This window comes from Caenorhabditis elegans, chromosome II, assembly GCF_000002985.6.
Source record: "Caenorhabditis elegans chromosome II".
Classification (NCBI taxonomy): domain Eukaryota; kingdom Metazoa; phylum Nematoda; class Chromadorea; order Rhabditida; family Rhabditidae; genus Caenorhabditis; species Caenorhabditis elegans.
Window position 1 is genome coordinate 11,554,313 of NC_003280.10, and position 23,960 is coordinate 11,578,272.

Genomic DNA, 23,960 nt, shown 5'->3' on the forward strand with positions numbered 1-23,960 from the left:
CTTCTGGTCCTCTTCTTTTCATTCTGTTTATCAACGATCTATTAATCGACCTAGCTCCCTCCATAAACATTTCTTGTTTTGCTGATGACGTAAAGATCTATCACACTGACCCTATTACTATCCAAAATTCCATAGATTTCATAGTTATGTGGTCCAAGAAAAATAAACTTCCTCTTGCACCAACTAAATCGGCTTTACTAGCACTTGGCACTCGGAACAAAAATCATTCTTATTTTGTGGACGGTGTCCCATTCCCCCTTCATCCACTGTTCGTGACTTAGGTCTCATTACAGATTGCAAACTTAAGTTTGATCCCCACATTGCTAAAGTTAGCTGCCTAGCCTTGCTCAGAGCAAAACAAATTCTCAAGGCATTCTCCTCCAATACACCTAAGTTTTATGCCTATCTCTTTAAGACTTACGTGGCCCCTATTCTCAATTACTGCTCCGAAATCTATTCCCCTCCACCTAAATCATTGCTCTCAGCTAAACTTGAACAACCTCTAAGACACTTTACCAAGCGCGTTCTGCAAAGATGCAATACCAAATTCTCCTGTTATGAAAACCGACTAAGTATTATGGAACTCCACTCCACCAGACACGATAGAATTAAAGCTCAATTGAAATTACTCTATAGACTTTTAACAGGTACTTCTCATTTTTCTAACCTCAATCAATTTGTCACTTTTTCTAGTTCAAATAGACATCCAATGATTCTAGTTAGGAAGGACAAATGCTCCACCCATTTCTTTGCTCATATTATCCCCATTTGGAACAACTTATTCAATAATGTTACGGTTTTCTTGTCCCCTCACCAGTTCTCTGATTATATTGATCTCAACATTCCCCGGTGCTAATTACACATCTACTTTCACTTTTTCTTTCTCTACCTTTCACCGGTTTTGTATTATCTTTTTTTTTTTTTTTTTTTTTTTTCTTTTCTTTTTTTAATTTAACTTTTACTCGAGTTGAACTCTTTTAGGGTTCGTCTCGTTTTATCTGTTTATTTCTCTTTTTTAAGTCGAATAAACTCAAATTCAATTCAAATTCAATTCAACACCAAAGTGCAACTGCGGCGAGCGGTGGAAAAGCAAACCCACTCACAAAGACTTCCGGTTCAACCTAATATTTGAAAAATGTAACGAAAATCAACGCTTAAATTGAAAAACAATTATTCGAAATTCGCTGTGACATCATAAATTTTCAAAAAAAAATCCCGCTTCTCGTCTGCAGCGGAGCGATGGGACAGCCTGACACCACGTGATTCGCGTTCGTTCTGTTTCTACCTTCAGCAATTGATTTTCTCATTCACCGCACTGTCGTCCGTCCGAGACTCAAAGAGCCCACATATCCACTTTCTCTGCGAATTAACCCTCCCCCCAAAATGTTTTGGGGCCTCGTCTCTCCGAATAGTTCTGTACCTAATCCTGTCTCTCCAAATCGCACCTACATATATTCGACTCTCCCCCATTCCTCTCATCTGCGTCACTCGTCTCTCTAACTAGTGAGCAGTGGTATCGTAACTATTTGGCTTGCGCAGGTCAGAAACTCCTCCCAGCATTTGTTCAACAGATGGCTGCTCGGTGTAATATTGCCAACGAGAAGTAATATTATATTCTTGTTTCTCTCCTACACATTGTATGCGCAAATGATTCCCTCGCTCTCTCAAATTTGCTGTAAAAAACTTATTAATATTATTTCTGAAGGTACACTTTTTCTTGACCATTTTAAGATCGAGCGCTACTAGCATGGTGTGAAATGTTACTGTTGTTCTAATTGTATTTGTAGATCAGACTTTCTAGTCATACAGTGCTACTCGGCAGTTCGCTACTCCTGGGGCGCGCACGTTCTGCGCCTGGCGCGCGATAATAAAGGAATCCGCCTGGCGTGCGCAACTGAAGCGCAAAGGGCGCGCTCGAGGCGCGCATAGTATGCGCTCTGAATGCGAATAGAGTCTGGCAAGAACGAAACAGGAACCAGAACATAAAATAAAATAATTTTCTCTGAACTCGACTAATAACTATGTAATCAAGAGTAGGAATGTGTAATCGTTTAAAATGGAACATTGGCTCGAGGTTGCAGTTGTCAAATGGTACACAATTAATAGGAAACTATGGTGATATGTTTGTGTATAAATTGATCCCTATGTAGAAAGTACCGGTATATAGGCAATTTATAGTGTTTTGACTTCCCAATCCTAAAATTCACTTAGAAAAACATAATCCCCACATCGTCGACGCTCTGAGCGCGGATCGTCCACGCTCTGTACGCGCCGTGCGCGCACCCTCCGCTGATCGCGGCCGCGGCCGAGATTTCAACTCTGCCAAATTTTTCAAGCTGTGGTTTTTCAGTGTTTTTTCGACTTTACACATTTTCTTCATTTTTTATTAAATTTCAATTAAATATTAATGAAAAAATTTGCAGAAAGTGCATAAACGCCGGTACGTACGAATCAAATCTTCAGAAAATTAAAACGAAAGAGTTCTTCGGTAAGATTATTAAAATGATTTCCTAAAAATGAGTAATAATTTGATAACGACCAGGTCTTCAACCTCTTCTATTTATTCAAAGCAATTATTTAAAAACCGAATTTGATACTTTCAGAAAAGCAGCAAAGGATTTCGATTCACCATCACGGCCTGTGCACGAGGGACCTATGGAAAGAAGATATTTGGAGTTGTATATTTTAACTGATACCTGTAAGTTTTTTCTTCAAATGAAAATTAAAAATGTTTGAATGAATTAAATTAACTTCTTTCGTTTCCAGGTCCATCGAAAGAACTAGAGGAGCTCCAACAGAGAAAGAAGGAAACTTGCTGCACAATGGAACACTTTTTAATTTTCAATTTTTTAATTTTTTTTAGCTTTTCACTTTAATAAAATTAAATTTAAATACACAGAGTATTCCAAGTTGACATTGTATTTGATAACAGAATGAAGGGATCGGTAACCTGTGGTGACCGAATTTGTATGAAATGCGCCGAGCGCGCGCAGAGAGTGCGCCGGGCGTTTGAGACATTATTACTAACGCGCTTTGTCCGCGCGCCCGGTGCGAAACGTGCGCGCGCCAGGAGTAGCAAAGTGCCGAGTAGTTTATGCTATAGGACCAGGGCTGTCGTCACCAAAACACAAAAAAGTGGCCCAACAAAAACACTACAAAACAAAAAATGTTGAAAATCAAAATAAACGTAGAGCTGATAGCTTCATGTTGCAGATTCCTTGCTGCACAATTTTTGTACATCAACGTTTTTTCTTTTATCAAAAAAAAAACCAAACATGTTGTCAGGAGCCCGGAATACGCAATTAAAAAATACTTTGATCTCAAAATAAGACATCTATTTATGGTATAAATTTCATTTTGAAAATAACAAAGGTTTTGAAACTATGAGGAAATACATTTTTCTTTGGTTTTCGAAAACGACAGCCTTAGCCTTATGTAATTGAAAAGTCTAAAGGTGGAGTAGCGCCAGTGGGAATTTTGTCTAAATGCACTTACACGGTGGCAAGTAATTATGGGAACTTTTTTTCGCGCTAAATCAGAGAACTTCCAAGCTCTTTCTATTAACTTTTTGTATTATATTATGTTAATAAAATATTTTTCAAGAGTTTTATGTAAAAAAACTTATGCAAAATTAGTTTTCAAGACATCTTTCTCATTCGAATGGATTTTATTTTCAGGCAAACTAAATAATGTGTGCTTTGAATTCGACAAATCATTGAGTAACTCAGTATCATCGTATGTACTTGACAATATATACAAGATGAATCCAGATTTATATAAAAAAGTTACAAATATTTTGAACATATCAGCGATAATAATTGATATGGAATTCGTGGAAAAGGATGATTTTAAATTATTTTCTAATCAAACTGTCAAAAAACTCGTGCTTAAAAACTTGGAACCTTTGAAGAGACTGTATGCAGATGAAATAGATCCTCCCAATAATGTGCACGACAATCTTGATAGTGAGTTTGTTTGTATCAACGATTTTGCATTTCCATTTCAGCATATGAAAATTTCCAAATCTAACTAATGTTAACTAAAGTAATGTTAACTGAAATCTCTTTGGGTCTTCAAGGATGCCTTCGTGTGTCCCGCCTGAAAGATGAGGGAAAAGTTCAATCAGAGCAGATCTCGATTATCAAAAGAAACTCGTGTGGAGAAGCTCTCGAGGTGTCACGAAAGGCGAGAGATATGCTAGGTGGAAATGGAATTGTGGATGAGTACCATATTATGAGACATATGGTGAATTTGGAGACAGTTAACACTTATGAAGGAACACACGATGTACATGCTCTGATCCTTGGAAGAGCCATCACGGGACTCAACGGATTCTGCTAATTTCTTCCTTTTTAATTTTCACTTATTGTCTAGTCTTGTCATAGTCTATTGCTTCAACGCAAAAAAGTTTTATTTTATTCCCAAAAATATTAAAAATTTCTATAAATATGTAGAAAGTTGAAGTTGAATTAATGATATCCGTAGGAGGAATTTGTAGTCATATGTGAATGTGGCTGATGATGATGATAGGATAGATCCACATTTGAATTACTCATTTCACTATTCTGGCGGCTTCGTGTTGAAATTGGAATATCCTTTCGACTTCCATACTTCTGTCCCATCATTTGTCCCATCACCTGCCGATTTGGAGCCATATTCGGTTGAGGTTTTCGCTGATATCTTCCATTTTTGTTGACTGGGCTAAACATTTGACCCTGGAAAACAGAAAACTAAGGAAAGTAGTTTTCAAAAATCTTACTCTTTGTGGTTCCTCATCACAAATTCTCAACTCGACTGGCAATATCTGAAGATCGTCCATTTCTGCGAGAAGATCATGTGGGATGTGGATTCCGAGACCTCGAACAATATCCAAATTCTGTTTCAGATAAAGCATTAGGAGAACCTCTTGTTGCTCAATTGGGTCAGCCGTTTGAGGAGAGTCTGAAAATAAAAGTTTTTTGAAAGAAAACGTGATATCTTGTTCAATTTGTAACACTCCGTATCACAGAGGAGTGCATAGAGTTGATACTCAGCCAATTACCGAATAATAAATATTGAGTTAAAATTCTAGAAAATTGAAATTTATTAGATTTGATTTGATATGAAACTTTATGAAAATGAACTTAAAAGCTAGCTTGAGCTTTTCCAGGATTTTCTTGTAAAGATTGTAAGAAGCCAAGATATGGGCGGAGTTTATTTATAAAAATTGGAATGGAAACTTGCAGCAAAAAAAATTGCAGAAACACCTGCAACTCAAGTATGAATTTTTCGGAACAAATTAGGTCTTAACACGAATCAGTGGTGGTCGGCAAATTTTTGTCGATAAATTCGGCAATTCGGAAAATTGCCGGTTTGCTGATTTGCCGGAAATTTTAAGAGGGATTTTTTATAAGACGGAAAAACTTTTAAAACTGTGCCTTTTTGAAATTTTTTCCCGTTTTCTCTAGATATTTTCATAGAATTTGCTTACTTTTCGAAATAAATGTAGGAACATTCATAGGATGCGTACAATTTTGCCGATTGATATTGAAATTCTAAAATTTTCAGAAAAAAGGTGCAAAACCACAATTTTCCGGAAATTTGCGATTTCGGTAATTTGCCGAATTGCCGGAAGAAATCGTTTGCCGCCCACCCCTGACACAAATTCAACTTTTCAACTACCGTAACCGCGAATTCACATCTTGATTCTTTCAATGTGCAATTTTTAAAGTCATATATACTTAATTATTTATTTCGGATATTTTTTGGAGGAATAAAAATTTCACTTTTTTTTGGAGAAACATGTGATTTCTAACAATCAGAAAATGTTCCCTTTAATTTCAAAAAACCGCTCACCTTGCTGAACAAGCCTATTAATTGATGTCTGTGGTTGTTGCTGCTTCTGAACCATTTGTCTTCCATCATCATATCCACTGGAAATAGTGAGCATATTAATATTCTGTGCACCACTTGAAATCGGAACTGATGACAAATTCGGTTCGTACTGCTGACCGTATCCACCGTTTTGATGATAGTTGGTAGGTGGCCTTGATGCATGATTCACCGTAGCCTGTCTCAATTGCATCGCATCAGATTTTGGTGGGAGTGGTGGAGCAATGCTCAGAGAGCACATCGAATCTCGGCGACTATTCGCACCTGATCTCCAATCTCTCGTAGAAGCTGTTTCGAAGAATTCACGTGACGTTGCGATATTGGCAATGGATTCTCGAGATACTGCCGACTTGATCTTTTCCGTGTCATACCATGGTTGATAATCAACTTGCATACTTAGAGAGTCTAGGCTTTTTCCTTTGGATAGTTTTCTTGTATTACTAACTCCCGCTGTCATTTCAGCTTCTTCGTGAATCTCTTTCTTCACTTCGATGGCTTCTCGCTCGGTTTCCTCCATTTTGCGCAAACGTTCTACAGGGATTCGACTGTCTACCGGAATCTGGAAATATGTTCATAGATTTTTTTTTCAAAAAAATTGGGAAGTTGCTAGCGGGCAAGTTTCAAAAACTAAAAAATGTATCTGTTCTAATAAACTCCACGTCTGTCAAACTTTGGTGACTTTCTGCCAACTTTTGAAAATGTTCTCTCAAAGTTTGGCAACTTTCTATCACATTTTGAAAACATTCTGGCACTTATTCCACAAGAGATATTTCCCTTTTATTAACCATCTCACCAAAACCCCTTACCTGAATGCTATTCGAAGCAACCAATGACGCAGACAACGCATCTGTAGATCTCCATTTCGGAAAACCATAACTCTTCGGTCTCTGGCGTCTCTCATCTTCTGCTCTTTGTCGTTGCTCAATTTGAATGTTTCGTTCCCAGTACCCACGCATGTTGTTTGTGCCACGAACTTGACCACCAGATACTCGTCCCTCCATCGCTCGACCCGACCAACTCTCGAATTCTGAAAAAAATTAGTTTCAGATGAAAGGCAGGCTTCAGGTAGGCACGAATAAATTTCAAAGGATATGATTTATGATTTAATGTAAATTTGAAAGCATTTGAAAATCTAGTATTCGAAGACTAGTAGAAAACCAAAAAAATCAGGTTTCGGAATTTTTCAAAAACCGTAAAGAGACCGAACTTGAGAATTTTGCAAAATACAAAAGATGTTTGAAGTACTTAAGATCAATTTAATTTTTTGGAATAAAAAATAAAAATAAAAAACCAAAGCTTTTTAGGCTTTCTGCCGATCATAGAAGTTCTAATTTTTGTAACATCTCAAGGATTGAAATGATACGAAATCGTAGCTTCCTATCATATTTTCACAGAAATCCAAATATGTCAAAATCTCTGTTTGCTCTTATTAGGTTCTTCCCTCTCTCGTCTGCTCAAATCTCATCCAAATGACTAAATGTGTGAAGTTCCAACTTCATTTATTCAGACAGAACATTAAAAAAAAATCCGGCAAAACCGGGAAAAATAGGGGGAAAAGGACGGCAGCGATAGAGCAAGTTTCTTAGTGCGTGTTTGTATTTTCTGCTCATTGAGTCAACATGATGCTTCTTCTTTTTTCTGTTGGTCGCGCGAACCTGATTACCGGTCGGTAGGTGGAGGAGGAGGCAGGAAAAGAATAAAACAGTGGGAGTATTGAATAGATGGAGATAGAAAAAATGCTCTGTTTGTTAAACTTTCAACTTTTAATCTCTAATAAAACAAGGGGTTGAGTTTACTTTATTTTTCCTTTTGTAAACCAAAATTTGGGGTTTTTGAAAAATACTGCTCAAATCTTTGATAGCACATATCTCAGTTCCCATTTATTTTATCAAAAACTTACCAACTGGAAAAGTATTTCTTTTTTTTATTTATTTCTTCTTTATTTATCTTCTATAGTTTTATAATTCAAAACTTATATTTAAATTCAAACTTAATTAAAATAAAAGCTGTCAAAGATGACAGCAATATTATTAGAGGAAATATGGTAGTTTTATTGAAAATTGGAGAACAATGCCTAAAAGCAAAAATGATTTGAAACAGAAGTAAAAAGTTTGGAACTGAGAATTTGAAAATCTGGAAATTTCCAAAAAAATACAAGAAAAATAGGGTGTGATCGCGTATAATAGCCAATATAATGGCGGAGCCCTCCCAAACAAGCTTCTCCCTTTTCTTGGTTTTTTATTGCGTTTTATGTACTTGTACATACTAAATTGTTCAAGTGTGGAGCATATTGGGAAGGAGAAAAATCAATATTCTAAGTTATTACCTTTCTTTGGTTCTTGAATTTCAACTTTTTTCTGCGGTGCTTCTTGGCGTACAGGTTGGAAGGATTGGAGAGTAGCTTCTGGTCGCATCTGAAATTGAAATCAAAATTAATTTTTACGAAAATAACATCTTCAAAGCTTCAGCTTCACAGACTTAACATTTTCTAAATTTTTTTTTTTGCAAAATCGAGAACTGAAATTTCACCAACCTTTGGCACTAACTCCTTCATTTTTTCATTGGCACCCATATCCATTTTCTGTGGTAACCCCGAGGAAACTCTGATCAATGTCCCGCTTGCAGTTATTTCTCGGTGAAGTTCGTGTGGGCTTCTGAAAATTTAAATTTAATACATTTTTAATGCTATTTTAGATAATCAGCAATTCTATTAGTTTGTAAGAATACAGGTAGGCTCAAAAATGCCTACTATCGTGCCTATTAGGTATGGTTTTGAAAAAATTTCAATAATTTTTTCAATTTCAAGCTAATCGTGAATACTATAAAATATTTTTCTGTCGATTTTCAATGTTAATACTTTCAGATTTCAACCGATGCTACTACATTACTTTTTAATAAAAAATACCACAATTTATAATAATCTTGAACCTACCCCAACGGAATCATAGTGACATGTTTATCAATAGACAATTGACTTGAAGTTAGATCATCAGTAGTTCGCACTTTTTTCAGAGAAGAGTAGATTTCCTCCTGAACAAAATGAATTGAAAATGAAAAGAGATGGAGGAATGTATATCTCAACCTGTTGTTCATGGATCGTCGGTGTATTTGCCGACTGTTGAGTTGAGGCGTACGAGACGCAGAACATTCGAGAAGGATTTGGAGCAGATGATTGAGCTGGGGGAAATTCTGAAATATTAATTGGGAAGATATTACCATGATTTTTACATCTAATGTCCATTGGAAAATTGTTTGAATAAAGCGTTTATCGGAAAATAAAGTTTCAATTCTCATTTTTAGGTTTCGAATTAGCTTCTCCACATTTTCCGAATTACGAAAATACTGTTATTTTTCCCCAGTAGCCGCGGAATCAATTTTTGAAAGAAATAAAACCGTCGAATTTAAAATAAAATTGGCATGTCATTTGGAGCCTATCCTATTAATCAGATTACAAATTTTGCAATTATTGCTCCAAAATTACGGTCTGTACAGGACTCGAAGCGACATATTTTCTTAAAATTTTTCTTTAAAAAAAAACAGCGTGCGCCTTTAAAGAGTACTGTAGTAATCAACTCCTCGCTTTTGCAAAATTTTCAAAGATTTTTCTCCTGTTTCTTCAAAATTTTATGTATTAAAAAAAATACATATAAATATGTTCAAATTTTTTTTCGACAAAATTTTTTGAAGAATCGGGTGACAAATTGTGAAACATCGATGAAAATCTTCTCAAATTAAAAAAAAACATTTCACTTTATTTTACAGTTCCTAGCAGAAAAGTACTTTTCCCATCGGTTGCTAAAACTTGAAAACTACAGCATCATTTTTTGCAATACCCCGGAAAATGGACGTTCCTACTTTTTTTTTTTGAAAATATGTTATTATTAATTATAAATATTAGTTTTATCAAATCGGAACCAAAAAAATATTAAAATTAACTGTTACTGATAAACGGTGCCGATCGATGTGCCATAAAGTGATGCAGGAATAGGAAAAATCGAGTAGTAGAGGAAGGGATAGAGAATGGCTCTCGGACTCTTTCCCAATACGAGAGGTGAAGATGCGTGAAGTGCTGATGGCGCCGACGCAATAGATCAGACGAATCAAGAGCCGCAGAGAGTGGAACGCGCGGAGCCAGAGCATCTCCAAATGTTTCGACCGGTGGTGGTGATGAGAGCCGCACACACATACAAACACAACTGATAATATTTGGATTTGTGCGGAAAGACAAGATCCTGTTTCGGGTTTATTAAAGAAGAGATGGTTATAAGGTAGAAATGAAAAAAAACCGACATAACTCTTGAGAAAATTGAATACAAAAAGAGAAAGTAGAAAAAATAGCTGACAATCTGGAAAATGGAAAATAAAGCAATTAAATCGACATCATAGAGAATGGACGAGACGGTGGCTTCCGATTCTCCTTATCTATTGTGGAATGATCAAGTAGAGTCACTTGGCTGTCAGCAGAGCTTGACGGAGAAATGCTGTCGACTTCTTTAGTACTTCTTGAAGTTTCGATTAAAAGTTCGGAACGATAGTCTTTCACTTCATCTCGATCATCATCTCCGTAGTTTGTGGGCACTGAAATTATTTGAAATCATGATATAGTCTTTTAAAGCTTCATGTTGGTTTTATCTACAAGAACTGCGAGAATTTATACGCAGACTTCTCAACAGATTTTGAATTGTTCAAATCGTACTGAGACCAATTTTTTCTGGGCAAAAAGTTCTGTATTTACTGTAGATCATACGGAAATGGGACACCAGAGGTGCGGCAAATTTGCCGAATTTGCCGTTTGCTGAAAACTAATGGTTTCGATCAGAAACTTAATGAAAAAAAATAACATTGTGTTTCTTTCATTTTTTTTTATTCAAGAAATCCACACGCGCATTGGGCAAAAATTGAGCGAAACCAGTTTTTGAGCTTCAAAAAATATTGCGATTTACCGAGTATGACGAGCATGGCAAAATTGCCAAATTTGCCGAGTTCGGCAAAATTTCAAAATTTGCCACACACCGTGAAGCAACAAATATAATTGAAAATTTAAAGCGAATTTATATGGCAATGAACATGATTAGATATTAGATTATTGATTGAAATTAATGTTAGAAGAAGAAGTATCGTTTGAATAAAAAGTTTCGGACGCACCCTTGAATCCTCCAGGTGGTGGAGTCATTCCCGTAAGACCTTGAGAAGTTGGTTGAAGGAATGAATTTTGAAGGAAGCTGACATCAGACGGATTTATCAATGACTCTCCGGCTCCACTTGTCATTGTCATCGGTGTGTTGCTTGATGGTGGAGCACTATTCATGAAGTTAGATGACATGTGGTGAGAAGCATTCATGGATTGGCTCATATAAGGGTAGGAGCCCATGCTCAATGGAGGTGGATATTGCTGAGGATTTGATATTTGTGGTTGACGGAGATGGTGGAATGCCTGAAAAATTATATTTATTTGAGGGTTCTCTGAAATAATAATATGAACTTACATCATATCCGGAATTCTGGAAAGCCTCGAGCTGCTTCTTGCACCGACTGAGCTCTTTTCTATAGCAATCCCGCTCCTTCTTCACTTTATCCAACTGATTCATATAGTGGAACATGGCGTTTTTGGCATCATTGCACTCTTTCTCCATATCCTTCAACTTTCTCTTTTCTTCCCGTCGCTTTTGTTCAGACTCTTTGTACTTTTGCATGTAATGTTGTTGAGCACGCTCGATGACTGCAAACTGAGCCTTTTCACTGAAATCATCATTTTCTGATTCTTCAATTCTGTCCTCGTAATGTGAATGACGACTGCTGTATTGTCCAACCGGTGATGGATCACCACTTCCGTATTCTGAAGATTCACCACGTCGACGGAAATCACTTTTGCTGCTATGATGACGTCTGCTACTCGGTTTCCGTCCTTCGTCTATCGTGTAGTTTTGTCGCATCGACTGATGAAGCACGTCACGCCTCCGATGTGAATTGCTCTTCTGTGAATACTTGTCAGACTCGTACGACACATCTGACTCGTCACGATAACCTCCCGGACAGCTTTGAGGACCTTTACGAAGTTTTGGTGCTGATGTTGTGTGATAGGCGGCAGTGGCGGGAAGAGCTCCATCGTCGGCGAAGCGAGCAACAGCTCGTCTTTGTGATTTGGAGGATGAGGTGCTCGGTGCACGGAATGAACGGCGATTGGAGACTTCGCGAGCCTGGAAATTAACAATTTGAATTTGAAAATTTCAAATTTCACGTGATGTCAGAGTGCACCATGTTGGCTTGATCTACAAGAATCACGGAAATTTAGACGCGACTTCTCAACTGATTGGAGGAAAATTTCCGCGTTTGTTGTAGGTCAATCCGTAAAAGGACAGTCTATTTTCAATGCACTTTCTAGTTTTGAGATATTAATTATCAATCACCAATATAAACCAAAAAATAAGTTTAGAAAAACTAACCAAATCCTCGTTATTCTCCTCATCTCCCTTTTTCGATTTTTTGCTCTTGAATAGTGTTCGTATGATCGCCGCCATTTTTGTAGTATCTGCGGCTGAAAAAAACTGAATTTAAAAAAGTTCTAATGAAAAGGCGTAGACACAAAAAAACACGAACGGAAATGAAAGAGAAAGAGAACAGTTCATTAAGTAAATGAGGGGGAAAGGAGAGGAACGCACAGTGGGAGATCAAAGCGAGCCGAACTGGGTGGTCAATGGGGAGAACATGGGGGCCTATAGAGTGAGTGGCGGAGACCTTGACGGACAGTGAAATATGGACTGGAAATGTGGGGAGATCAATTGGTGAAAGAGTTATTGGCGGTTTGAAAAGTAGGTCAAAAAAGACAAGATAATGCATTGGGAAAGTTCCACTTTTTCTTCCCAAATTCTGAGCACAAAGAGCTTATCGATTGAAATCTAATCTAAGAAAACAAAAAAAAACGAGTAAAATTTTGATATTGGATAACCAGAGGTCAAGTACTAGAACTCCATTAGTACGGTAAGAGCAAGCAGAACTATATCAGGAGCTCAACTTACGTAATTCAACAAGTCTCTCCCGACTGTACGCCTCATAAGGTATCGGGAGGGTGTGTTAGGAGACGGGAAGAAGAGAAAAATGGTGTGGAGACAGCAGTCACCAAACCGCCTGTCTCCTCCTCTCCTTTCACCAATAGACGAGGTCTTCTCCAAGCGTTTGCGTCTGCGTCTCTTAGTCTCGCGCGCTCTCTCCCTAGCCCCCTTCGGACCTCGCAATCGACGATCAGCATCGAGGCGGTGTCGAGTCTTTGAAGTGGAGAATTGCGTAGTGTGTCTCCTCTTCTTGGTGCTGCCAGCGTTGACGATTTGAATCGCGATGATTGCCGCCACAAATATAACCGCGACGCGCGGACCGCTTCGCATCCTATACATGGCAGAAGGTCCGCCTAATTCGAATTGGAGAACGCGCGCCTCGGGAGGAGACGGATATGACATTAAGGGTATAATGGGCATGAGAAGCATGAGAAGCATGATAGATGTCAAATGCAAATTAATCCGAGTTTGAAAATAAGCAGGAGGAATCTGTTGACCTCTCTAGAATACAAACACATGAGATTTTACAGTAACGTAACTAGATGCTAAAGAATCTGGAATTCATGAACAAATATAATATGTTTTCCGTCAGAACTTATTTGAGGAAAAAACATTCGAAGAAAATGGTTTTTAAATTAAATTTTGAATATTGGCCAATTAGACAAGACAATATTTCGTGGGCCCCACCACGCCTTGAACGCGTGTACTGTAGCCTGAAAATTTGTTTAAAATTTTAAGAAATTTGAACTTTAGAAGATATTTTCTGTCAGAAAATTAATAAAATAAATAGTTAGTGAAATGAGACTAAACTATAACTTTTGTAGAAAACGTTTGAAAAATTGCAAAGCTGCCCAAAGTATATCACTCAAAAACCGGTCAAACTACCAATTTTGGCATCTTTTTTTTTTTGAAAAAAATCAGTACACACTGACAGAAAAGTACGAGCAAACAGAAAAATAACCGCCGCTGAAGGCAATTCAAATAAACGTTCGGCATTGATCCTTTGAACTGTCCAGAACAAAGGGTGGTGATTGCAACGGAGCAGTAGTCGGTAGCCGGGAGGTATAACTGAACCACGTAGTAGAATTAGAGTGTGTAGTTGAGCAAGATATTATCTATGTACCAAGTTAGCATTAGTTATTGGTAAGTAGCAATATTGATTTTTGTTATCTAAAGATCTTAAAACCACTTTTATAGTTCTAAAATCACAAAATAACACAATTAATCTCTTCAACAAGAAAAATTAATTGTTAAAAATTGAACTTTTTAATAGACTTCGTTTTTGCCTACCACAGTTCAAAGAAGTTTAAACAAGGTTTATATCTTAATTTGGTTTAACCTTTGTTGCACTCGAAACTATTCAAAAAAGATACCAATATTTTGATAATTTGGTAATTTACCAAAACTTTATTTAAATATTGCCAAAAATCTAGGAAATTTTAGTGTTTCATTAGGAAATTTGGGTATTCTATGAATTCAATTTTCATGCAAAAAAAAACAACAAAAAACAACAATAAAATAAACTTTCCTCACAAAACAATAACTTATGTGAATGAAAAATGAAATCGCTGAGAGATTTTTCCGATGAGCAGCTGTTGTTAGTCCGCGCGGAAGGGCTCACTCTCTTTAGCGGCTACCGTTTATTCTACTCAACAGGTGTATACGGTATGTCGTCCGATTTGACTAATTGAAGGTAGTCGTTCACACAGGAAAAGACACAATTCACAGATGGTATTTGTTTGCTTTTGAGGTGTGAGAAGAAGAAGATGGAAAGGGTGACTTCAGAGGTATCCCATTGAGATGCTAAAAAAAAAAAATTGATTCAATTAATAATGGCTAACTCCTGTATTGAAAAGGCAACAATTGAAAGTATTCGGCAATTTGATTGAAGTTTTGACAGTACTAGAAACATCCACGCTTATTGATAGATCTGACCTCTACAATACGTTCTGGCTCAACAGCCTGATCCAAGTGCTCGACAGGCATCTGATGTTCCAATTCTTTATCCATCACGGTATTCCACGTTTTTTTTGCTGGAGCAATCAATTGCCAAAAAAAAATAAGACCATTTTTTAAACAATATTTCAAAAAATATAGATGATGTTTTTGATTTTTTGCACCAACTCAAACCCTTACCTCTTTCAAATGTCATTTAATCAGCCAAACTTCAATTGCCACTTAGATAAGAATAATGAAATCATCGTTAGGTTTCCATATAAAAATGTATATCAGTTTGTAAAAAAACCTAGTTTATCAATGCGAAATAGGTTGAAATAGTATTTCCTTTGTATATACAGAAGATTTTTTTTCAACCTTGTGAACACTTTATTATATTTTTCGGGCACTTTATTTATTTAATGTTTTACTTCCTTAATCTGCCATTTAAAGGTATTCTTCCAACTTTGAATGCACCGTTACATCTACTAGATGTTCCGGGGGTGACTAGGGCCCCTAGCGCCCACCATAGCCAATATTGTCAATTTTTCGGAATATAACCCGTTGTTAGAATTATTTTCTTATAAGGTTAAATTCTTCCGTTTTTGGAAGTGTTTCCGGGAAAAATACAGTATTATCTTATTTTGTAGAATGAACCAAATCGTTTCTGCTTTGCTGATCTTTGCAGTCGGATACGCTACTGGAAATCGTGAGTTTCTTTTCTTGAATTTAAGAATTAATAAACTCATTTTGTCATTTAAGTTTAGCCAAAACATGTTTAGGTCGCAAATTGTTACCATGAATTTGTCATAAAAAGGTTCAGAACTTCCACATGGTTAGGGCTTAGCTCCTCTCAAATTCGAATCTTTTAAATTCCAGTTTGTACTGACGACACTGGTTATTGGATCAGTTCCCTTGCCGAAGGTGTCTCTGATTTCGCATATGGAGGAACTAGACTCAACACCAAATACTATTGCTTTGAAGGATGCTTGAATACTGGAACTGCTCTTCAAAATTGCAAAGTTGATATGTCTGGAAATAATGGCACAAGAATTGAGAGATCACGAGAGATTAAAGAAGTAATTGCTTTGCATCAACTTGCTAGACAAAGAGGTTCTAGAAGTTAAAAATGAAATTTCAATAGAATTTTGTTTAGACGAGGATCCAAATGCAAAGTCCTGTGTAGATCCAGTTTTGAGACAAGACGTCAAGAATGCTCTTCAGAAAACTACGAGAAGCAATTGCAAGGTTTGAGATTTGACTTCAGCTTCGAAATTCTGGAAACTTTGAAATCCTGATTCTCCAAATCATAATATTTCCTGCAACCTCAAAAAATTCAGACCAATATATAGCTTAGCTTACGGTTTGACCAATAATCAATATTTCACACACTTAACCTTATAAGGCCTTCCTGTGGGGCCTTACCTCTAGTCTTTTTCTCAGAACTCAGAATATTAATCAATTCTTATCATGTCAAACATTAAGTTCAATCTTAAATTGGAAAGATCTCAAATCAGATCAGATCCCCAAATTGGCTTACATTCAATTTTTTCAGAACATTGTCAACACCTTGGTGCTCAACCTCAATCGTCCAGGATGGGCGATCACTTGCATTCAATTCAATGAATTCGCTATTGATGATTATACTCCGGTATGAAATATGCCTAGATCTCATTGAATTTGAAATATCTTTCAGGACATGAACTTCTGCAGTTACGACTCTGTTTCTGACACTGATATCTTTACTATTCGTCTGGCAAAACTTGATATGTCCTAAACTATGGTAGTTTGGACAAACTTATCGATAATTTAGAGAATAAATATAATATTCGTTCAAATTTTTGATTTAAGCATGAAAAAATTAGGAGAAACTTGACAATTTAATATTAAAAAAAACCAATCTGTCTAAATTTTAAGTTCTGTCAAAAACTGTCTCCGCATTGCTCACACTTTGCCACGTTGCAATTTTCCCTTTTCTCATCGTCGTGTACGAATTTTTTCGTAATTTCTAATGAGTTATTGAGAAGTTCTGAGAATAGTTCAAATTTTAATTGAAAATTTCAAGAAGTTGCTGAAAAACTGACTCAAAGTCGCAATGTGCAGTTTGAGCCAGTTTTGAGAAGCTTCTCAATATACATTTTCGAGAAAAAACCTGGACATAACGATGGAAATATTCGATTTTGTAAGTATTGCCAATATGAGGTTAATGTTAGACAGTAGCTCTTTTTGTTTTATTTATGAAAATGCGGAAATTTGGCGCTTCAGATAAATCATGACGTCATGAAAACCTCTTCCATATGACGTCATATTTTTCGGTGTCAACTGAATTAACTTGTAGAAGGTACAAAGTCTAGGCTAACTGTGAGAGGTATTCTCCATTTCAAGTACTTTTTACATCTCGAATTGAAATTGATTCATACAACAAACATGTGGGCAGTATTTCTTGACCAAGTGACTGATAAGCAATAATGAAATCAACGAGTAGTTTCATTTTCCTCCCGGTTATCACCAATTTTCAGTAAAATTTGCCAACTCGATTGTTTGATTTCCACCATCATTTTCCTACGTCGTTTTTTTTTCACTATTAGACAGTCTAATTAAGACTTTTACATTTTCTAATGTTTCCTTGATTTTCAGAATGAACCGTTTCAGCTGCGCACTTCTTCTCGTCGCCGTTGGCTTTGCAGGAGCTAATGGTAAGTTGTAATAGTAGAGATTAATTGAAAGTTACTTGAAAATTAAGTGTGCACCGATGACACTGGTCACTGGATGTTCTCCCTTGCCGAAGGAGTTACTGATTACTCGTATGGAGGATCTAAGCTTAACACCAAATACTACTGCTTCGAAGGATGCTTGAATACTGGAACTGCTCTTCAAAACTATAAGATTCTGTTGGCCGGAACTAATGCAACTATGCTCGAGAGAACTCGCCCAGTTAAGGATATTGTCTCCCTTCACTCCCAGGCCGTTGTCAGAGGTAATTATTTGGAACATTTCCCACCCAAAAGAATTACGGCACAGATAAGAAATTTTTTTTGAAAACTATTTAATAAGCTTCGTTACCAACTTCTGTAAAATTTGAACACATAATCAACATTCGGTTGAGACGAGTTTTTGTTGTTATTGGAGAACTATAACTTTAAAGGAACATGGTGCATTACTCAGGGTCTCGCATGGGTCTCGCCACGTGGGCAACTAGATACAGTAACCCGTGTTGATTTATTATTAACCGATATTGTTTTTTTTTCAAATTATATGAAACTATGCTGCAAAGATTTTTATGCCATTTTTTAGGCCTTTTTTAGGCCGTAAATGGGCACTTGTTACAGTAACCCGTTGTTCTTATGACGACACCCTGCGAGCGAATTTAGACATCAATATAATATTCTACCTTTGAAATTAATTGTTACAAGATTTCTGGAAGAACATGTTCTTCCAGACGATGATCCAAACGCCGAATTCTGTGTCGATGACACTTTGAGAAATGATGTGAAGAATGCTCTTCAAAAGTCCACCAAAAACACCTGCAAGGTTCGAATTGGATTTTTTTTAACTAAAAAATCTGAAATATTTCAGAACATTGTCAACACATTGGTGCTTAACCTTAACCGTCCAGGATGGGCGATCACTTGCATTCAATTTGACGAGTTTGCTCTCGATGGAGTTGTTACAGTTCGTGTTTCAAAAAAAATTGAAATGAACATTGAAATTAATTGTTTCAGGACAAGAACTTCTGCAGCTACGACGCAGTTCAAAATGGAGAGATCTTCACCATCCGTCTCGCTAAGCTCGACATGTCTTAAATTTTCAGGCAGATTGTATACTTCCGGATATTTCAGAAAATAAATTGTTTCATGTATTTTTTTTAGTAACATCAAAAAGTTTAAATGCATAAAATCTCCGGCCAAATTGGAATATTCCAAAAAATTCAAAATGTTTTATTTAAATTTCAACTGTGGGTTACTGTAGTCGTTGCGAGACCCCACCGAATGCACTTTGTTGCGCGCCTTTCAATTCAATTTGTTTTTCGCTGCATTTTGGGGCAACATTTTAACAAAAGCTCGCGGAATTTATAAAATTCTGAAATTCTCGACGCGCGTCGAAATGGATGAAATAGCTATCGACCCGAGCATAAACCAGGACATGAGCGCATCCGAAATCTACAGGTTTTCACCAATTTTACCGCTAAATAAATACTAAATGCGATTTTTTCAGATTCGAAGGCACATTGTACACTCTGCCATTTGTTACAAAAAATAACGATATCTCGTGGAACAAAAGTAGAGATGAATATAAAAGTGAATGTAGAACCTTTCCGCCTCTGTACAAAAGCCTATTCGACCGCCAAAAATGTGGAAAAGTTAGATTCTCACCTCCATTGAGTCTGGAACAGAACGTTAACGCGCATTTGAAGGTTTTTCATATATAATTTTAAATTTTGATTTTTATAACCTTTTTTTTTATTTTTAGGGAAGCAGTAGCCAGCATATGACAACAATTCTACAAGGTGTGGAAGACGCCGGATATGTGTTCCCCGATATCGATATGCTAGTCACCACGGAGGTTCTAAACACAATCGCTGGAAGTATTTTCAATCAGGAAAAATCGTGGAAACTGCGTGCCTATGTGACACAAGTTCAAGGCAAAAATATGGTTATCGTGTGCGACGACGATTTTGAACACCACCAGAGAATCAGTTCGACGCAGAGGTTTGAAACTCGCCTCTATTGGAAGACGATTTAATTTTTTTTTTCAGTGATTTTCCAATCGAACGCACAGAAGCATTGAATTTCGCACATTCTATATGTGTACGCGATGGAACTCGTGAATTGAATAACTCGCTGCATGGAAGCGAAGTGGTAGTTTCAACAATTAAATTCAGAGAGAAGAGTGTCAAAATGATTGTGATTGGCGAAGTAGATTTAGTCACAGGAAAGAATAATAAATGTAATGAAAGAAAAACCGACGAAAAATTAATAAGTTTAATACTTTAATACTTTTTTCAGCGTTGAACACCATCGTCGCCACTGGAAGAACTGCTCGAGCCAGTTTTGGGCACAACGTGGAGTCTCGGTAAGAGTTAAAATGAGCTTTTAAAAAACAAAAAAATTAAAAAAAAAAAACTATTTCAGAGTCGACAGTTTGGATTATTTATGGTCACGATGCTTCTGGCTGGGACAACGTCTTTGCCTAGTTGGAATGCGATCGACTGAAGAGGCTCCAGTGTCGAGTGTAGGAAATTTTAAATTTTAAAATTCCTAAGACTCTGTCGATTTTTCAGGCATATCTATACTCCTTGTACCCACCAACGTTGAAGGAACGGAAAAGAACGAATTACCGAGTAGACGTGGCAACGACTTGTGTGGCACAAGTCATGATCAGGCTCCGCGAGGAAGCGGCAAAAATGCCGCATGCGAACTGGATTATTGAGTACACAGGTCGAGACAAGGAATTTGATCCGGCATTTATCAAGATTAACGTGGCCCCGGATACGCATAGTTTTCTGCTCGTACAAGAGTATTGGCACATCGAAAAAGAAGCTTTTGTACGGATTTTAATTTTTTTATGGAAAACATAATTATTTGATGTTCAGGAGTCTGCTGAAGAACAAAAGAAAGCGGAGGACCAAAACGTAGTAGAGCCCGAGAAGATAGTTAGAACTTTTCATCAAATGAAACGACTTCCTGGTGTTAGAAAAAGTGGAACAATTGCCAAGCAATTCCAAAAAATCATCAATAGCATGTCTTCATAATTTTACTGTGCATCCCCCATAAAATGCATGTTTTTATTATTTTATCTCGTTTAATAAAATGAATTTCATAAAATTCCCAAATTATAAATTAACATCATTCGCACACGCACATGATTGCCCGATTTTGTTTTTACAGCATTTGTTGCTTGTGGCGTCCGGTTTGTTGATATTGATCACGACAGGTGGCTTCGAACAACTGATTAACGTTCGGATCTGGGTTGTCAGTTGGTCTGCAATAATTGATTTGGAAAAAGCGGAGAAAATTTGGAAATTCTTAAAATCGTGTGGCTTTATTACCCAGCAGCGAAATTTTGTGCCGAAAATACGGTAACAGGTCTTGTCACGAAAATTTTTGGTGGAATGTCAGAGATGATGCGATATTAAAGAGTAATGTAACTTCAAACATTTTGTTTCTGCTTTGAAAATCGAATTTGTTATCGATTTTTAAATAGTTTTTCACACGAAATGTGTTTTATTGTTATATTCATTGTAACTTGAGTTTTTTTTTGAACAAATCAATAAAAAAAAATTTCGATCAACTTTTTCTATTGAGTTATTTTTAAAAAAACTTAAGTTAAGTGTAGCAATAAAACAGAAAAAAACGCATTTCATGAAAAAATTACTTCAAATCTACAGTACTCTTTAAAGGCGCATCCCGTTTTGCATTTAACAATAATTTGTCGTGTCGAGACCAGCTACCGTATTTTTAGGGCAAAATCGCGAAATTTCGTGTCTGTGTAATATGTTAATTGTAATGAAAAAACGTAATTGTTTCTACTCACTCATTTCATTCATAGTCTCTGCCGAAAATTCATTTTTATATTTTTCCGCAAGATTTCCTATTCGATCACTTCGTTCTGAATATCCTTTTTCGAATGGCCACGCTATGAGAAGAGCAGCAACCGCCGAACTAGAGAACACTTCGGCAAATCGGGTTCTTCGTATTTCCGAACAAATCATCTTGCAAGCCTCATTCTGATCGGTTGAGCATTCTGTACACGAGTTTTTTTGATCTGCGTCGAAAGTTTTCTGAGTGCAGCACATTGCGTGGGGAGCAAAACATTGCCCGAACTTTCGACAGCACAATTGGAATTCTTCTTCGTCGTCTTCTAATGGATCACATAATAAGAATTGATTCCACGAGATCACTGACGTGGCAAAATCGGAATCATTGATGTTCACATAGGCTTTCAATCCATACATTATCAGAGGCCTCGTTCCTTTTTTTAGTTCGAGCTCCACGAGCCCACGTGGTAGTTTTGTTGTAACATCAACGGAGCACAATGCCTTCTGAAGAGTCTCCAATTTCACCCAATGAGGTGGATACTTGAATCTTGCAACGTCCATAATCAGAACTTGATCAGAATCCTCGTGATAGGCGGCAAGTGGTGAAAAGTGACCTGATCCCGTTTGACCAAGCACACTCCGATCGTAGCTGGCTACCAGAACTTGATCATCACTTCGAACTGAATTCACGAGCGATGTCCGGAATTTTTTGAGAAAATCTGGAAAAAAATATTTGTATAGGACATTTTAAAAGAGGAGATGTGGAATTACCTGGAGAATTGTCACCGTAGCTTACTGTAGATTTTAGACGATTACATTTTGCAAGGCAGGAGAATTGTTGTAGATTGATTCCACTTCTAGAAATAATTAATTTTTTTTTGAACATTTTTAAGATTTTACCCAGATGCAAAAATTTGCGATTACTTCAGAAATTTCACTGATTTTTCATAGTTTTTTGCTAGAAAACATAGAATTTCAACGAAACAGGAAACAAAACGTCGAAAATTTAATGAAATTTCCTAATCAATGAGATTTCGAGATTACAGTAAACTTTAAAAGTTTTGAGACCGGGTACCGTATTTTTGGCAAAAATCGCAAAATTTCGTAATAATGTCATTTTACAAACTTTCTAATATTTTCCAAAGGCACACAACAATCCAGCATCGACTCGTGATAGAATCTCCACGGCGCTTTCCAAACTTTTTCAGGATCCACTTCCAACGCATTCAGAACCATCACTGAAAACTGCTAGACTTTGGAAAACTTCAAAATCAAAAAATTATTATTTTATTTTACCTAATGTGCTCAAACCACAATATGCTGGCTCATCTTGTGTCCGAAATTGAGATGCCAACTTGAAATAAATATTCGCTGATCCTCGAACCAATGCCTCGGTGAAAAGTTTCTTGCCAAGCTCACTGGAAAACTCAATACACGTCTCTGGAAGCGGCCTCCGGTAGAAATTTTTTGCGGTTACCGACATTTTGAAGTGTCTGCAATTATATTTTTGTTTATGGATTATTCAGAATTAATTGGCACCTTCGTTGCGACATTTAGAAGTGAATTGGAATTTAGAAAGAAAGAAAGAAATAAAGAAAAAGGTTTTTTTGCGAGAAAAAGAATGGGGGTGAAATGAGCCGGTGAGTTGTTGGAAGAGAGAAGAGAAACACATTCAATTTATTACAATTCAATTGGGTTTTGTAGCAATTGCAATCAATTGTCGAGTTCAGAAAAAAAACAACTGCTAGAAAAATGAATTCCGCTAGTTTTTATCGAAAAAATCATAAATTTCTGTTTATAAACCGTTTTTTTTTGTGATAAATTTCACATTTATGAGTCAGCATTACGCAAACGAAACGTGCGACTTATGATCACACACACAAAAATCAAAAAATGAGAATTTTGTCAGGCAAGTTTGTTTGCATCACTATTAGTTGTAATTCATCCTCTCACACTTGTTCCACTCTTTTCCGTGTGGACGGTGTAATAAAATCGGAGTGCAGAGAACTCAATGGAAACAGGAAGTAGAAGGGAAATTCCAGCTGAATTTAATTTTTAATTTGAAAAAATAAAACCAAAAAAATTGTTTTTTGTGGTACTGTAATAGTTCAAGGCACATAACAGCTCGAGTCGGCATGGGTCCCGCATGGTAGTAGCATTTTTGAAATTCCTGGATTCAGTTTTATTTTATTCTATTTTGAAAATAAATGTTAATTCCGAAATTAAAGTTCTAAAATTTATTTGCATATTTCTAAGAATAAAAACTGCTCAAAACAGAGAATTCTAATTAATTCTATTTAATAAATAAAAACGAGAGGACTACTGTAGTTTTTAAAGGCACATAGGTCCCAGCTAAGGTTTTGGTATCGCACGGAAATAAAGAAGATGGTAGCGCGCGCGAACATATCGAACAATCAAACAAGTTTTGTCTTCTCTTTTTCGAATTTCGACATTTTTCAGCTATTTTCTTTAAAATAGTTTTGTATTTACTAAAATTCCAACTTATAAAAACTAAATTCCGCACCAGTTCGCAATCGATAGCCGTTTAAATCATGTATTGCAGAGAT

General features: G+C 36.6%; 9 protein-coding genes, 2 non-coding genes and 1 pseudogene across 16 annotated transcripts; 8 read left to right on the plus strand and 4 right to left on the minus strand.

Moving 5' to 3' along the window:
* The first annotated feature begins 1,636 nt into the window (after positions 1-1,636).
* F54D5.24 (FTH domain-containing protein) lies at positions 1,637-4,378 on the plus strand. Its single transcript, NM_001356892.4, has 2 exons — positions 1,637-1,705; positions 3,678-4,378. The coding sequence occupies exons 1-2, from the start codon at positions 1,648-1,650 to the stop codon at positions 4,031-4,033; spliced, it is 414 nt and encodes a 137-aa protein (NP_001343770.1). The 5' UTR covers positions 1,637-1,647; the 3' UTR covers positions 4,034-4,378.
* On the plus strand, positions 2,424-2,889 carry F54D5.17 (uncharacterized protein). Its single transcript, NM_001267374.4, has 3 exons — positions 2,424-2,488; positions 2,604-2,698; positions 2,767-2,889. Exons 2-3 carry the CDS (start codon positions 2,656-2,658, stop codon positions 2,874-2,876), a joined length of 153 nt encoding a protein of 50 aa, NP_001254303.2. The 5' UTR covers positions 2,424-2,488; positions 2,604-2,655; the 3' UTR covers positions 2,877-2,889.
* F54D5.16 lies at positions 4,030-4,341 on the plus strand (annotated as a pseudogene). The gene has a single exon. A coding segment is annotated over exon 1 (312 nt).
* A 15-nt stretch (positions 4,379-4,393) lies between the features above and the next one.
* On the minus strand, positions 4,394-9,915 carry F54D5.15 (ZM domain-containing protein; the record flags this gene model as incomplete). 3 transcript variants are annotated; one of them, NM_001381612.2, is made up of 9 exons in its annotated part: positions 4,394-4,715; positions 4,760-4,941; positions 5,836-6,430; positions 6,678-6,898; positions 8,198-8,285; positions 8,405-8,525; positions 8,804-8,901; positions 8,954-9,060; positions 9,814-9,893. In NM_001381612.2, 7 exons carry the CDS (start codon positions 8,815-8,817, stop codon positions 4,470-4,472), a joined length of 1,467 nt encoding a protein of 488 aa, NP_001367106.1. The 3 variants fall into 3 exon arrangements, with proteins under 3 accessions (NP_001367106.1, NP_001022199.1, NP_001367105.1); NM_001027028.4 differs by having other exon boundaries at positions 4,403-4,715; positions 9,808-9,915; NM_001381611.1 differs by having other exon boundaries at positions 4,470-4,715; positions 9,814-9,841.
* A 157-nt stretch (positions 9,916-10,072) lies between these two features.
* On the minus strand, positions 10,073-12,708 carry F54D5.5 (uncharacterized protein; the record flags this gene model as incomplete). 2 transcript variants are annotated; one of them, NM_001027032.5, is made up of 5 exons in its annotated part: positions 10,241-10,449; positions 11,017-11,305; positions 11,358-12,068; positions 12,315-12,406; positions 12,531-12,708. In NM_001027032.5, the coding sequence occupies 5 exons, from the start codon at positions 12,706-12,708 to the stop codon at positions 10,241-10,243; spliced, it is 1,479 nt and encodes a 492-aa protein (NP_001022203.1). The 2 variants fall into 2 exon arrangements, with proteins under 2 accessions (NP_001379092.1, NP_001022203.1); NM_001393197.1 differs by lacking the exon at positions 12,531-12,708 and having other exon boundaries at positions 10,073-10,449.
* A 98-nt stretch (positions 12,709-12,806) lies between these two features.
* On the plus strand, positions 12,807-13,011 carry F54D5.20. The gene has a single exon (NR_051727.1). It is a non-coding gene; the product is annotated as an Unclassified non-coding RNA F54D5.20 (non-coding RNA).
* A 74-nt stretch (positions 13,012-13,085) lies between these two features.
* On the plus strand, positions 13,086-13,248 carry F54D5.21. Its single transcript, NR_051728.1, has one exon. It is a non-coding gene; the product is annotated as an Unclassified non-coding RNA F54D5.21 (non-coding RNA).
* A 1,093-nt stretch (positions 13,249-14,341) lies between these two features.
* F54D5.23 (Ovule protein) lies at positions 14,342-14,975 on the minus strand. Its single transcript, NM_001276746.2, has 2 exons — positions 14,856-14,975; positions 14,342-14,723 (listed from the first exon to the last, which is right to left on the minus strand). The coding sequence occupies exons 1-2, from the start codon at positions 14,928-14,930 to the stop codon at positions 14,643-14,645; spliced, it is 156 nt and encodes a 51-aa protein (NP_001263675.1). The 5' UTR covers positions 14,931-14,975; the 3' UTR covers positions 14,342-14,642.
* A 530-nt stretch (positions 14,976-15,505) lies between these two features.
* F54D5.4 (DUF19 domain-containing protein) lies at positions 15,506-16,692 on the plus strand. The gene is made up of 5 exons (NM_064071.6): positions 15,506-15,564; positions 15,735-15,968; positions 16,012-16,103; positions 16,411-16,506; positions 16,552-16,692. The coding sequence occupies exons 1-5, from the start codon at positions 15,507-15,509 to the stop codon at positions 16,630-16,632; spliced, it is 561 nt and encodes a 186-aa protein (NP_496472.1). The 5' UTR covers position 15,506; the 3' UTR covers positions 16,633-16,692.
* Positions 16,693-17,492: 800 nt separating this feature from the next.
* F54D5.3 (NIM-2 protein) lies at positions 17,493-18,713 on the plus strand. Its single transcript, NM_064072.7, has 5 exons — positions 17,493-17,551; positions 17,599-17,832; positions 18,295-18,386; positions 18,432-18,527; positions 18,578-18,713. Exons 1-5 carry the CDS (start codon positions 17,494-17,496, stop codon positions 18,656-18,658), a joined length of 561 nt encoding a protein of 186 aa, NP_496473.1. The 5' UTR covers position 17,493; the 3' UTR covers positions 18,659-18,713.
* Positions 18,714-18,867: 154 nt separating this feature from the next.
* F54D5.2 (Decapping nuclease) lies at positions 18,868-20,688 on the plus strand. Its single transcript, NM_064073.6, has 8 exons — positions 18,868-19,021; positions 19,071-19,269; positions 19,326-19,564; positions 19,612-19,802; positions 19,862-19,928; positions 19,988-20,087; positions 20,137-20,400; positions 20,449-20,688. Exons 1-8 carry the CDS (start codon positions 18,960-18,962, stop codon positions 20,605-20,607), a joined length of 1,281 nt encoding a protein of 426 aa, NP_496474.2. The 5' UTR covers positions 18,868-18,959; the 3' UTR covers positions 20,608-20,688.
* pcs-1 (Glutathione gamma-glutamylcysteinyltransferase) lies at positions 20,629-23,428 on the minus strand (the record flags this gene model as incomplete). 2 transcript variants are annotated; one of them, NM_001129143.5, is made up of 6 exons in its annotated part: positions 20,629-20,837; positions 21,390-22,112; positions 22,165-22,250; positions 22,520-22,631; positions 22,690-22,886; positions 22,933-23,428. In NM_001129143.5, 6 exons carry the CDS (start codon positions 22,944-22,946, stop codon positions 20,689-20,691), a joined length of 1,281 nt encoding a protein of 426 aa, NP_001122615.1. The 2 variants fall into 2 exon arrangements, with proteins under 2 accessions (NP_001122615.1, NP_001122616.1); NM_001129144.4 differs by lacking the exon at positions 22,933-23,428 and having other exon boundaries at positions 20,689-20,837; positions 22,690-22,876.
* Positions 23,429-23,960: the final 532 nt, after the last annotated feature.

What these genes read in the sequence shown, in the direction of transcription:
- F54D5.24 (NM_001356892.4), top strand. Translation starts at nt 1,648, where the DNA reads ATGATTCCCTCGCTCTCTCAAATTTGCTGTAAAAAACTTATTAATATT. An exon ending in TATTAATATTATTTCTGAAG is followed by an intron (nt 1,706 to 3,677) that starts GTACACTTTTTC and finishes TTTTATTTTCAG; the next exon opens with GCAAACTAAATAATGTGTGC.
- F54D5.4 (NM_064071.6), top strand. Translation starts at nt 15,507, where the DNA reads ATGAACCAAATCGTTTCTGCTTTGCTGATCTTTGCAGTCGGATACGCT. An exon ending in CGGATACGCTACTGGAAATC is followed by an intron (nt 15,565 to 15,734) that starts GTGAGTTTCTTT and finishes TTTAAATTCCAG; the next exon opens with TTTGTACTGACGACACTGGT. An exon ending in CTATTGATGATTATACTCCG is followed by an intron (nt 16,507 to 16,551) that starts GTATGAAATATG and finishes AATATCTTTCAG; the next exon opens with GACATGAACTTCTGCAGTTA.
- F54D5.3 (NM_064072.7), top strand. Translation starts at nt 17,494, where the DNA reads ATGAACCGTTTCAGCTGCGCACTTCTTCTCGTCGCCGTTGGCTTTGCA. An exon ending in CCACCAAAAACACCTGCAAG is followed by an intron (nt 18,387 to 18,431) that starts GTTCGAATTGGA and finishes GAAATATTTCAG; the next exon opens with AACATTGTCAACACATTGGT. An exon ending in CTCTCGATGGAGTTGTTACA is followed by an intron (nt 18,528 to 18,577) that starts GTTCGTGTTTCA and finishes TAATTGTTTCAG; the next exon opens with GACAAGAACTTCTGCAGCTA.
- F54D5.23 (NM_001276746.2), bottom strand. Translation starts at nt 14,930, where the DNA reads ATGGATAAAGAATTGGAACATCAGATGCCTGTCGAGCACTTGGATCAG. An exon ending in AGCCAGAACGTATTGTAGAG is followed by an intron (nt 14,724 to 14,855) that starts GTCAGATCTATC and finishes TTTTTTTTTTAG; the next exon opens with CATCTCAATGGGATACCTCT.
- F54D5.2 (NM_064073.6), top strand. Translation starts at nt 18,960, where the DNA reads ATGGATGAAATAGCTATCGACCCGAGCATAAACCAGGACATGAGCGCA. An exon ending in AGCGCATCCGAAATCTACAG is followed by an intron (nt 19,022 to 19,070) that starts GTTTTCACCAAT and finishes CGATTTTTTCAG; the next exon opens with ATTCGAAGGCACATTGTACA. An exon ending in AGAATCAGTTCGACGCAGAG is followed by an intron (nt 19,565 to 19,611) that starts GTTTGAAACTCG and finishes TTTTTTTTTCAG; the next exon opens with TGATTTTCCAATCGAACGCA.
- F54D5.17 (NM_001267374.4), top strand. Translation starts at nt 2,656, where the DNA reads ATGGAAAGAAGATATTTGGAGTTGTATATTTTAACTGATACCT. An exon ending in GTATATTTTAACTGATACCT is followed by an intron (nt 2,699 to 2,766) that starts GTAAGTTTTTTC and finishes TTTCGTTTCCAG; the next exon opens with GTCCATCGAAAGAACTAGAG.